Source organism: Coregonus lavaretus (assembly GCF_964263955.1).
Source record: "Coregonus lavaretus genome assembly, chromosome: 4".
NCBI classification, from domain to species: Eukaryota; Metazoa; Chordata; class Actinopteri; order Salmoniformes; family Salmonidae; genus Coregonus; species Coregonus lavaretus.
The window spans coordinates 36912949-36925835 of record NC_139991.1 but is presented as its reverse complement, the minus strand read 5'-3'; the positions used below and the strand labels follow the sequence as shown (position 1 = coordinate 36925835).

At 44.1% G+C, this 12887-nt stretch overlaps 1 protein-coding gene across 3 annotated transcripts in view; it reads right to left on the bottom strand.

Moving 5' to 3' along the window:
- The window catches only part of sec16a (SEC16 homolog A, endoplasmic reticulum export factor), a 76491-nt gene that overhangs the window by 49619 nt on the left and 13985 nt on the right, over positions 1-12887 (bottom strand). For all 3 annotated transcript variants that reach the window (XM_084159739.1, XM_084159741.1, XM_084159740.1), the window contains exons 5-10: positions 5267-5438; positions 3007-3205; positions 2651-2834; positions 2233-2375; positions 1041-1102; positions 618-756 (exon numbers count right to left, since the gene is read on the bottom strand). In XM_084159739.1, the coding sequence (XP_084015865.1) occupies positions 618-756; positions 1041-1102; positions 2233-2375; positions 2651-2834; positions 3007-3205; positions 5267-5438 (899 nt within the window). The remainder of the gene's footprint in view (positions 1-617; positions 757-1040; positions 1103-2232; positions 2376-2650; positions 2835-3006; positions 3206-5266; positions 5439-12887) is intronic.

Sequence of the window (12887 nt, the reverse complement as noted above, 5' to 3'; positions counted from 1 at the left end):
CAGACATTGCTGTGAATGGAGGACTGTCGAACATTAAAACATAAAGAGATTATAGGCATTGATTTGTGTGGCTGAATTTTTGTAGATGTATAATCATCTCACGATCGACTGGCAAGCAATCCGCGATCGACCAGTAGATCGCGATCGACTGGTTGGGCACCCCTGGTGTAGATTGATGAGGAAATTAATTAATTAAATCCATTTTTGAATAAGGCAGTAACGTAACAAAATGTGGAAAAAGGGAAGGGGTCTGCATACTTTCAGAATGCACTGTACACACAAGTATGTCTGATGCAACGGTCTGTGTATGCTCGATGCAACGGTCTATAACAGGGTTATTTAAATCCAACCCTTAAAGGTCCAGATATATTGCTGGTTTTCTGTTTTGCCTGATAATGGCACCCACCTGGTGTCCCAGGTCTAAATCAGTCCCTAATTAGAAGGGAAGAATATAAAAAAAAGCAGTGGAACTGGCTTCAAGGTCCAAATTTGAATTTGAAGGGTCTATACCATGTTTATCTTTTTGTTGTTGTCTTTTAATGCATCTGTAATAAACAGACAATGAAACTATATATATAATCTAAGAGTCTTGTCCCACCTCCGACCACCAGTCTTACCCCGTTCTGCCTACACAGCAGCACGATGAAGTCCCAGAGGAGGGCAGCCGAGTCCTTGTCCAGGAGGTCGTTGTTGCGGGCACACTCCAGGCCTTTGTTCTGGGAGAACTTTATCACGTCGACCTTGTGAGTCTCCTCCCTGTGAGAAGTAACACACAGCTTGTTTGAGGGAACCAGTTTGAGCAAGGCGAGGCACAGAATTGCTCATTTTGATCACAGAATTTGGGATACAAGTTGATTTGTAGATCAATCCTTCTGCATAGTCCGCCTGCAATGTAATCAATCTCACACAGACCGACAAGCAGGTAGAACACGTAGCTAAGCAGTTGGGGTTAGAGACTAGCTAGGATCTAGCCTTATCTTTATCTCATCCTAGGAGACTAGGCATTAGGGGTTAAGGGTGAAAGGTCAAAGCGCTCTTACTTCAAAAGCGGTCCGGGGAAGGAGCGCAGCTCGGACTGGTCTGGTGTGTCCTGCAGCATCGTCTGTAGGAAGAACAAGAGATGTTCGAGAATTACACTTCAAAAGGACATTTAATGGTCATACTTTCACAATCTAATCAAATTGTGTTTTTTCCTATGGTGGATAATAAAACAATGACTTTGTTTAGCATCTGTATTGCCTAATCTATAACAGCCTAGTTTATTAGCTGTGCAAAATGGCTGTCCTGCGTACTTACGTCACAAAAATACACACAAGTGTGCAGGTCAAAATCTGTAACACGATGCAACTACGCAAGAAAGCAATTTTGCGTAGCTAATGGCGTACTTGCGTTGCGTACTTACGTCGGGTATAAAATATGCTATATACAGAATTCAGCTGTGGTAAATCCTTCATGCATGTTCAGTTCTGTATCCGTCTGATGATACATGAGCTGCAAGTGAACCGCCATCTCCTCTAGTCATTGCCAATCTCAGTCCATTCGTATCCTTACACCCATGTGCTAAAATGCTGATCGTTCCTCACACCTTCTCACAACAATCAATGACAGACCCCCAGTTAAGGATGTCTTACACAGACTAGCTGACTCATCAGAAGCATCAACACCACCGAAGCAGACGGTGAAACACCAGGGCCATGTTCAGCACCTAGCTGACCTAAAGTAAGTAAGAGCCCATAGCACAACTACCTACTACATCAGGGGTATTCAAATCAGACCCTGAAGGATCCAGAGTACTGCTGGTTTTCTGTTCTACCTGATAATTAATTGCACCCACTTGGTGTTCCAGGTCTAAATCAGTCCTTGATTAGAGAGGAAGAATGAAAATCAGCAGTGTTACTGGCTTCAAGGTCCAGATTTGAATTTGCCTGAACTACAACATTCTTCTCAGGTTATTTATGCTGTATTGAAGATGTCAACCTCATTATGGCCAACACACTTCACAAGCTGCTTAGTGGACATCCCATCACCTCCCTGTGTATTTAAAGATTGACATCACATGGATATTACCATGGGATATTATTGACACAAAGCCACACCCGTACTTCAAATATTTGTTTGAATCCCAGTATGGATTTATTATTTCCAGTGCTCTTTGAAACGCTATCGGTGACGATTGAATTCCGGCCTCAGCCGATCAGAAGGCTGGGTTGTGGGTTGGGTTCACAGGGTTACCTCCATGTTGTGGATCTCCACTAGAGCAGGCTGGCCGGCCGAGGGGAGGTTGGGCAGGACCTGGATCAGCTGACCCCCTGGCCCGAAGCGGGCACAGCGGTGGGATACCGAGTACTTCTCTGGAGTAACGGGACGAGGAGGAGCTGGGGGGGAGAGGGAGAACTTTATCAACAATCCAAAATCTGAACAGACTGAACATTCTGTTCCAATTTCCACTACTCAGGACTGTGACGAGCACAATCGAGACAAATCAGAGGGGAAAAGGCTACAAGCCATTTCAAGAATCAGATAAGGTCAGCAATCAGGAAAATCCCCAGATCAGTCAGAATCACTCATCGGACTCAACACCTACTGGTTCTTTCTTCTATTCTGCAAACCAGAAATGACAAATGAATGTTACCAGTAACAATGTTCTTACGCTGCTCAGCGGCAACCCAGGTGCTGTCGTCTGCCTGGTAGCCCGAGGTGTAGGGGTACTGGCTGAAGCTCTGTCCGGGGTCCGTCTGCTCTGGGTATTGTCCATAGGAGTAGTCCACAGGCAGGGTAGACACAGTGGGGTCGTAAACCGCTGTCAGGTCAGGCTGGGACCTATACACCTCGCTCTACAGGGCAGAGGGGGGTACATTAGTTAATATTTTGGATGGTTTGAAGAAACTACAACACAAAAGTGATTCACACACAGATGTGATGACCCACACTAAAAACAAAGAAAAAAGTACCAACACTGGGAGGAAATTAAGACAGTCTTTCTCAAATCCATATAGACACACAAACCTGTTGTGAGCGGGAGCTAAAGCTGCTGCGTCGGCTGCGATGGCTTTGGGAGCTGTGTAGACTGTGGGCCGACTGTTCGCTGTGGACGCTCCGTCTGTCAAAATCGTCCCTGTACGGGTCCCTCTGCCGCCGGTAGTCATCGTCAAAACTGGCATCGTAACCAGGATAGTAGCGCCACTGGTCGTCATAGCCATGTGGCCTACACACAGAAACTCCATTAGAACTAGACTTGGCCATGTTAGGCGGCACAACAATCATCACACTGGGGGGCGATTACTAACGCTGAGATTGGAATGCAGAACAATCATTTCAGGGCTGGTCTCTCATTAAAGGGGTAGTTCACCCCAAAAGTTAGGAGGTGGTGGCAGTGGCTAAGTAAACAAACCTAACCCATGGAATGCACCATGTCCTTGTCCATACAGTGAGGAGAAAAAAAGTATTTGATCCCCTGCTGATTTTGCACGTTTGCCCACTGACAAAGAAATGATCAGTCTATAATTTTAAAGGTAGGTTTATTTGAACAGTGAGAGACAGAATAACAACAAAAAAATCCAGAAAAACGCATGTCAAAAATGTTATAAATTGATTTGCATTTTAATGAGGGAAATAAGTATTTGACCCCCTCTCAATCAGAAAGATTTCTGGCTCCCAGGTGTCTTTTATACAGGTAACGAGCTGAGATTAGGAGCACACTCTTAAAGGGAGTGCTCCTAATCTCAGCTTGTTACCTGTATAAAAAGACACCTGTCCACAGAAGCAATCAATCAATCAATCAGATTCCAAACTCTCCACCATGGCCAAGACCAAAGAGCTCTCCAAGGATGTCAGGGACAAGATTGTAGACCTACACAAGGCTGGAATGGGCTACAAGACCATTGCCAAGCAGCTTGGTGAGAAGGTGACAACAGTTGGTGCGATTATTCGCAAATGGAAGAAACACAAAATAACTGTCAATCTCCCTCGGCCTGGGGCTCCATGCAAGATCTCACCTCGTGGAGTTGCAATGATCATGAGAATGGTGAGGAATCAGCCCAGAACTACACGGGAGGATCTTGTCAATGATCTCAAGGCAGCTGGGATCATCGTCACCAAGAAAACAATTGGTAACACACTAAGCCGTGAAGGACTGAAATTCTGCAGGGCCCGCAAGGTCCCCCTGCTCAAGAAATATACAGGGCCGTCTGAAGTTTGCCAATGAACATCTGAATGATTCAGAGGAGAACTGAGTGAAAGTGTTGTGGTCAGATGAGACCAAAATCGAGCTCTTTGGCATCAAAAGAGTGGCTCAAGAAGAAGCACATTAAGGTCCTGGAGTGGCCTAGCCAGTCTCCAGACCTTAATCCCATTCAAAATCTGTGGAGGGAGCTGAAGGGTCGAGTTGCCAAACGTCAGCCTCAAAACCTTAATGACTTGGAGAAGATCTGCAAAGAGGAGTGGAACAAAATCCCTCCTGAGATGTGTGCAAACCTGGTGGCCAACTACAAGAAACATCTGACCTCTGTGATTGCCAACAAGGGTTTTGCTACCAAGTACTAAGTCATGTTTTGCAGAGGGGTCAAATACTTATTTCCCTCATTAAAATGCAAATCAATTTATAACATTTTTGACATGCATTTTTCTGGATTTTTTTGTTGTTATTCTGTCTCTCACTGTTCAAATAAACCTACCATTAAAATTATAGACTGATCATGTCTTTGTCAGTGGGCAAACATACAAAATCAGCAGGGGATCAAATACTTTTTTCCCTTACAAGGTAAAGAAACAAATATGTAATTTTGTAATTCAGGTGAACCATCCCTTCAACATAAATATGTCAAACTTTTATTAGAAAGTTAGAGTTTAGCCCACAATCATTACCACAACAGAGAACAGAAATCACAATATAGACAACAGCCATCGAAGTAGAAATGCTGGACTTTTGAATTCAGTCATTCTTGCTCCTGTAGTGTGTGATGGATGTTACAAGTTGGTTGTGGATGAGGCGAGTTAAGCTAAATACCAAATGTAAACCACTATGACTGAGCATCTGGAAGTGCTAATCAATCAAGTGCTAATTAATCCATAGTCTGGTTTAGTGGTAGCACTTCTAACTCCGGACCACACATTGCCCCTTGCGGCATGGTTTCAAACCCTGCCTGCACCTTCATTCTGTATTCCTCTACCCATTTGTTTTTCCCTATCATTAGTGACATTATATCTCAATGAAAAAATGACCCAGAATATATATTTTTACAACAATCAAGGCTGTATAACCGAATACCTGGCGGTGGCGGCAGGGTACTGCTGGGTGGGCTGCTGGTTGTAGTAGGCAGCCTCCCTGCCCCGGTAGGCCTCAGGGTTGTAGTTGTACCAGTAGTTCTGGTCATAGTAGTCTCTGTAGCGGGGGTCGTAAGCGCCTGCTGAAGCATTGTAGCCCTCCCACCTGCTCCGGTCTGAACAAACACAGAGACCAGTGGAGACCATCAGGATTACGTCAACGTTAGCTACACTCCATTAGAGTTCTTATTATTATATCATTGTTGTTGCAATTAATCCTGATGTTTACTGTATTTATATTGTCAATTATGTATGTATATTTTGTATGTTGACTTTGTGTCTGTATTCTGTTTGTACATTGTCTATTGCTGGCAGCACCTATTCACTAAGGGCCCGATTCAGAAGAAATGTACGCCTTTCCTACGTACTTCTCCGTAGTTGGTATTCAGATCTTATGCAGGTGCGTAACGGGCTTTCCAGGCGTGGTTCCCTATTGTGCGCTGAATACATTTTATTAAACCGCTGAAAACCCTCCCACTTGCTGGACAACAGATTTTCTCATGGAGTTTTCATTCAATAGGGTTTTCAGTACATTTATCTAAAGCCATCCCTTTAAATTTGGTGTACCTTTAATTAGAATTTTCTCAACAGACTCACTAGAATATATGGAGAGAACGGTTCAGAATATTAGGGATCAATGAAAGAAAGCGATGTAAATACACACATATTTTCTCCTTTTCAGCACCAATTGGTAGATTTTAAAATATTCAGATCTTGTAAATAATTTTGTATTAGGAAAGTATTGATGAATAATACAAATAAATAACGGTTTGGAGAGCCTTTACGCATGAAATATATTGGTGAATAAAAAATTTGTTTGATTTATCCTGAAAGTTGCCATATTCAAATAGTTCAATCCATGAAATATTAGAAGGTTAAAAAGTGTACGATAGGTGTTGAACTGTAGTCCTATAAATCTACCCTAATAATTCTCACTAATCATGGAATTGTGATGACAACGGTCCAGTCGTCGTGAACCATGCGCCAGGCTCCAGGTTTAAAACTGCTAAATATGGTCTGTCCATAATGATTCAAATAGGCTACATGTCCCAAATTATTGCACAACTTGTAATGGCCTACGTTAACCTAATATGATCCACTATTGCTAGCGATCCTCAGTAAGAACCACACAAAGGTGACAGAAGAAAGAAAGGTAAACTAACGATGTAATGGAATGATGCAAAATGTAAGGGAACTAACACGAAAGTCAGTGACCGTTATAAATGCATGTGGGTATAACTGATGGTGGATACAGAGTGGCTAATATTTAACACCATACAAATTGATTTTTTTAAAAAGAGTGGAAAGTCCGGGCATATAATTAAAACATTCTAGAAATTATAAATCAACTCGGTAGGTTTGGCGCTATACTGTAATTTGCGCATGGCTACAGAAGCCTATAGCCTGGGTCTCCAAATTTCATCCCAAATTATAAGGCCAGCATTTCATAAACTTCACTGTGGAAAAGGTGATATGTTTATATACACTTCAGTTTACTGCCATATGACTGGTTTCACATTTGTCTCCAGCGATAAGGTAAAATAGATCTAAAACAATTGTCATTTATATTTACAATCCCCTTATCCAAATGGCTTACCTAGCTCTTATCAATATCTCTTCTCAATTTGTAAATTGCAGTGTATGGATAATGGTGTTATTTCTATCTGAAAAAGAAAGTAGATGTTCCACTTGGAACCGATAGGTTACTCAATCTTATTCATCGTTTCATCACGCGTAAAGGGGGTGGAATTATGAGGGGAATTAAGTCAAGGTCAGAACATGGCGCATCTGTAGACACACATCCACCACACCTTCATGTTTCTCATGCTTAAGTTCAAGGTCAGAATACGCGTAGAGAGAAAAGTGCAGAAAAAGGGAATAACTGGAAAAACAAGTACAGTGGGGAAAAAAAGTATTTAGTCAGCCACCAATTGTGCAAGTTCTCCCACTTAAAAAGATGAGAGAGGCCTGTAATTTTCATCATAGGTACACTTCAACTATGACAGACAAAATGAGAAAAAGAATCCAGAAAATCACATTGTAGGATTTTTTATGAATTTATTTGCAAATTATGGTGGAAAATAAGTATTTGGTCAATAACAAAAGTTTCTAAATACTTTGTTATATACCCTTTGTTGGCAAAGACACAGGTCAAAAGTTTTCTGTAAGTCTTCACAAGGTTTTCACACACTGTTGCTGGTATTTTGGCCCATTCCTCCATGCAGATCTCCTCTAGAGCAGTGATGTTTTGGGGCTGTCGCTGGGCAACACAGACTTTCAACTCCCTCCAAAGATTTTCTATGGGGTTGAGATCTGGAGACTGGCTAGGCCACTCCAGGACCTTGAAATGCTTCTTATGAAGCCACTCCTTCGTTGCCCGGGCGGTGTGTTTGGGATCATTGTCATACTGAAAGACCCAGCCACGTTTCATCTTCAATGCCCTTGCTGATGGAAGGAGGTTTTCACTCAAAATCTCACGATACATGGCCCCATTCATTCTTTCCTTTACACGGATCAGTCATCCTGGTCCCTTTGCAGAAAAACAGCCCCAAAGCATGATGTTTCCACCCCCATGCTTCACAGTCGGTATGGTGTTCTTTGGATGCAACTCAGCATTCTTTGTCCTCCAAACATGACGAGTTGAGTTTTTACCAAAAAGTTCTATTTTGGTTTCATCTGACCATATGACATTCTCCCAATCCTCTTCTGGATCATCCAAATGCACTCTAGCAAACTTCAGACGGGCCTGGACATGTACTGGCTTAAGCAGGGGGACACGTCTGGCACTGCAGGATTTGAGTCCCTGGCGGCGTAGTGTGTTACTGATGGTAGGCTTTGTTACTTTGGTCCCAGCTCTCTGCAGGTCATTCACTAGGTCCCCCCGTGTGGTTCTGGGATTTTTGCTCACCGTTCTTGTGATCATTTTGACCCCACGGGGTGAGATCTTGCGTGGAGCCCCAGATCAAGGGAGATTATCAGTGGAAGGACTGCCCGTTCCATGATCTCGCCATCACAGTTGACAACTCCGTTGTGTCCTCCTCCCAGAGTGCGAAGAGCCTTGGCGTGACCCTGGACAACACCCTGTCGTTCTCCGCTAACATCAAGGTGGTGACCCGATCCTGCAGGTTCATGCTCTACAACATTCGGAGAGTACGACCCTGCCTTACACGGGAAGCGGCCAGGTCCTAATCCAGGCACTTGTCATCTCCCGTCTGGATTACTGCAACTCGCTGTTGGCTGGGCTCCCTGCCTGTGCCATTAAACCCCTACAACTCATCCAGAATGCCGCAGCCCGTCTGGTGTTCAACCTTCCCAAGTTCTCTCACGTCACCCCCCTCCTCCGCACACTCCACTGGCTTCCAGTTGAAGCTCGCATCCGTTACAAGACCATGGTGCTTGCCTATGGAGCAGTGAGGGGAACGGCACCTCCGTACCTTCAGGCTCTGATCAGTCCCTACACCCAAACGAGGGCATTGCGTTCATCCACCTCTGGCCTGCTGGCTCCCCTTCCTCTGCGGAAGCATAGTTCCCGCTCAGCCCAGTCAAAACTGTTCGCTGCTCTGGCACCCCAATGGTGGAACAAGCTCCCTCACGACGCCAGGACAGCGGAGTCACTCACCACCTTCCGGAGACATTTGAAACCCCACCTCTTTAAGGAATACCTGGGATAGGATGAAGTAATCCTTCTAGCCCCCCCCCCCCCCAAAAAAAATAATAATAATAAAATAAAATAAAAAAATGTTGTTGTAAAGTGGTTAACCCACTGGCTATAGGGTGAATGCACCAATTTGTAAGTCGCTCTGGATAAGAGCGTCTGCTAAATGACTTAAATGTAAATGTTGTATGTCTTCCATTTCCTAATAATTGCTCCCACAGTTGATTTCTTCAAACCAAGCTGCTTACCTATTGCAGATTCAGTCTTCCCAGCCTGGTGCAGGTCTACAATTTTGTTTCTGGTGTCCTTTGACAGCTCTTTGGTCTTGGCCATAGTGGAGTTTGGAGTGTGACTGAGGTTGTGGACAGGTGTATTTTATACTGATAACAAGTTCAAACAGGTGCCATTAATACAGGTAACGAGTGGAGGACAGAGGAGCCTCTTAAAGAAGAAGTTACAGGTCTGTGAGAGCCAGAAATCTTGCTTGTTTGTAGGTGACCAAATACTTATTTTCCACCATAATTTGCAAATAAATTCATTACAAATCCTACAATGTGATTTTCTGGATTTTCTTTTCTCAATTTGTCTGTCATAGTTGACGTGTACCTATGATGAAAATTACAGGCCTCTCATCTTTTTAAGTGGGAGAACTTGCACAATTGGTGGCTGACTAAATACTATTTTTCCCCACTGTATTTTAATAATTTGTTGTTACACTGTTTTCACAGCAGTGATCCTAAACCCAGGAGTGGGCAAACCTTTTGGCTCGAGGGCCACATCGGATTTCTTAATTCCATGGAGGGCCGCACAGATTATTTTGGGACCGATTTGTTCATCAAAATCAATTTGTGAGCAAGAAAAAGGGCAGTTATTTCATTATAATTTCTACATACTTTCTATCTGGTTTTACATGTTCAAGTTAGGGATGCACCGATGTGGAAGTTCTGCGCCAATACCGATATAATTTTTTTTATAATTTTATGGTGTTTATAACCATTCTAGCACAGACAGAATCTGCAACAAAGTTTATATGTTCATAAGGCTAATATGAAAATATGTCAAATGACTTGAATATAGGAAAGGTGTAACAATTGCATCACAAAGTGAGGTATTGAAAAGTTCAGGAAAACATCAGGGAAGATCATCAGGTAACACAGACGGAGAAGGGCGACATCTTACGAGTTCCAACCCAACTATATAAGGCCATAAGCAAACAAGAAAATGCTCATCCAGAAGCGGCGCTCCTAGTGGCCGGGGACTTAAATCCGTTTGACCTAATTTCTACCAGCATGTCACGTGCAACCAGAGGAAATAAAAAACTCTCGACCACCTTTACTCAATACACAGAGACACACACAGAGCTCTCCTCGCCCTCCACTTGGCAAATCTGACCATAATTCTATCCTCCTGATTCCTGCTTTCAAGCAAAAACTAAAGCAGGAAATACCAGTGACTCGCTCAATACGGAAGTGGTCAGATGACGCGGATGCTACGCTACAGGACAGTTTTCCTAGCACAGACTAGAATATGTTCCGGGATTCATCCAATGGCATTGAGGAGTATAGCACCTCAGTCACCGGCTTCATCAATAAGTGCATTGACGACCGTACGTGCATATCCCAACCAGAAGCCATGAATTATAGGCAACATCTGCACCGAGCTGAAAGCTAGAGCTGCCGCTTTCAAGGAGCGGGACACTAATCCGGAAGCTTATAAGAAATCCCGATATGCCCTCAGATGAACCAACAAACAGGCAAAGCGTCAATACAGGACTAAATTGAATCCTACAACACCGGCTCTGACACTCGAAGGATGTGGCAGGGCTTGCAAACTATTACGGACTACAAAGGGAAACTACCAGGCGAGCTAAATGCCTTTTATGCTCGCTTCGAGGCAAGCAACACTGAAGCGTGCATGAGAGCACACGACTGTGTGATCACACTCTCCGTAGCCGATGTGAGCAAGACCATTAAACACAGTCACAAAGCCGCGGGGCCAGACGGATTACCAGGATGTGTACTCAAAGCAACTGGCAAGTGTTTTCACTGACATTTTCAACCTCTCCTTGACCGAGTCTGTAATACGTACATGTTTCAAGCAGACCACCATAGTCCCTGTGTCCAAGAAAGCGAAGGTAACCTGCCTAAATTATTGCCACCCCGTAGCACACACGTCGGTAGCCATGAAGTGCTTTGAAAGGCTGGTCATGGCTCACATCAACACCATCATCCCGGAAACCCTAGACCCACTCCAATTCGCATACCGCCCCAACAGATCCACACATGACACAATCTCAATCGCATTCCACACTGCCCAGCAGGACAAAAGGAACACCTTTGTGAGAATGCTGTTCAGTGCAGCGTTCAACACCATAGTCCCCTCCAAGCTCATCACCAAGCTAGGGACCCTGGGACTGAACCCCTCCCTCTGCAACTGGATCCTGGACTTCCTGACGGGTCAGCTCCAGGAGGTGAGGGTAGGCGACAACACCTCCGCCACGCTGACCCTCAACACAGGGGCCCCTCAGGGGTGTGTACTTAGTCCCCTCTTGTACTCCCTGTTCACCCACGACTGCGCAGCCGCGCATGTCTCCAACACCATCAAGTTTGCTAACGACACAACGGTGGTAGGCGTGATCACCAACAGCGATGAATCAGCCTACAGGGAGGAGGTCAGAGACTTAGCAGCGTGGTGTCAGAACAACAACCTCTCCCTCAACCTCAGTAAGACCAAGGAGCTGATCGTGGACTATAGGAGAAAGAGGGGAGAGCACGCCCCCATCCACAGGGCTGTTGTGGAGCGAGTCGAGAGCTTTAAGTTCCTTGTTGTCCATATCACTAAAGACTTAACATGGTCCACACAAACCCGTCCACACAAACCCGCAGTCGTGAAGAGGGCACGGCAGCAACTCTTCCCCCTCAGGAGGCTGAAGGTTTGGCATGGGCCCTCAGATCCTCAAAAAGTTATACAGCTGCACCATTGAGAGTACCTTGATTGGCTGCATCACCACAAAGTGCTATACAGGGTGGTGCGGACAGCCCAGGACCTCTATATCAGGCGGTGTCAGAGGAAGGCCCGGAAAATTGACAAAGACCCCAGCCACCCAAGCCATAGACTTTTCACTCTGCTAAAGTCCTGCAAACGGTACCCTAGCATCGGCTCTCGTACCAACAGGCTCCGAGACAGCTTCTACCCCCAAGCCATAAGACCGCTAAATGGCCAGACTGCTGAATAGTCAATTAATGGTACAGGAATTATCTGCACTGACTATTTTGCACTGACCCTACGCACACTAATTAGACTTTGTATATACACACACACTACTGTCACTCCCACAAAAATCCCTCACACATTCTAACACTACATACACACACGCATACCGACACAACACAAAAACATACACACACTTTTACACTCATCATTTTCTGCTGCTACTCTGTTCTTTATTTTACCCTTATTATTATCATCATTGTCTATCCGGATGCCTATTGACTTTACCCTGCCTTCATGTACATACAATGCATTCGGAAAGTATTCAGACCCCTTCACTTTTTCCACTTTGTTACGTTACAGCCTTATTCTATAATGGATTTTTTATTTAAAAAAGCAATCTATACACAATAATGACAAAACAAAAACAGATTTTTATAATTGTTTTCACATTCATAAAAAATGTAAAACAGAAATACCTTATTTACATAAGTATTGATTATTGTTATGAGACTCGAAATTGAGCTCAGGTGCATCCTGTTTCCATTGACCATCCTTGAGATGTTTCTACAACTTGATTGGAGTCCACCTGTGGTAAATTCTATTGATTGGACATGATTTGGAAAGGCACACACCTGTCTATATAAGCTCCCACAGTTGACAGTGCATGTCAGAGCAAAAACCAAGCCATGAGGTTGAA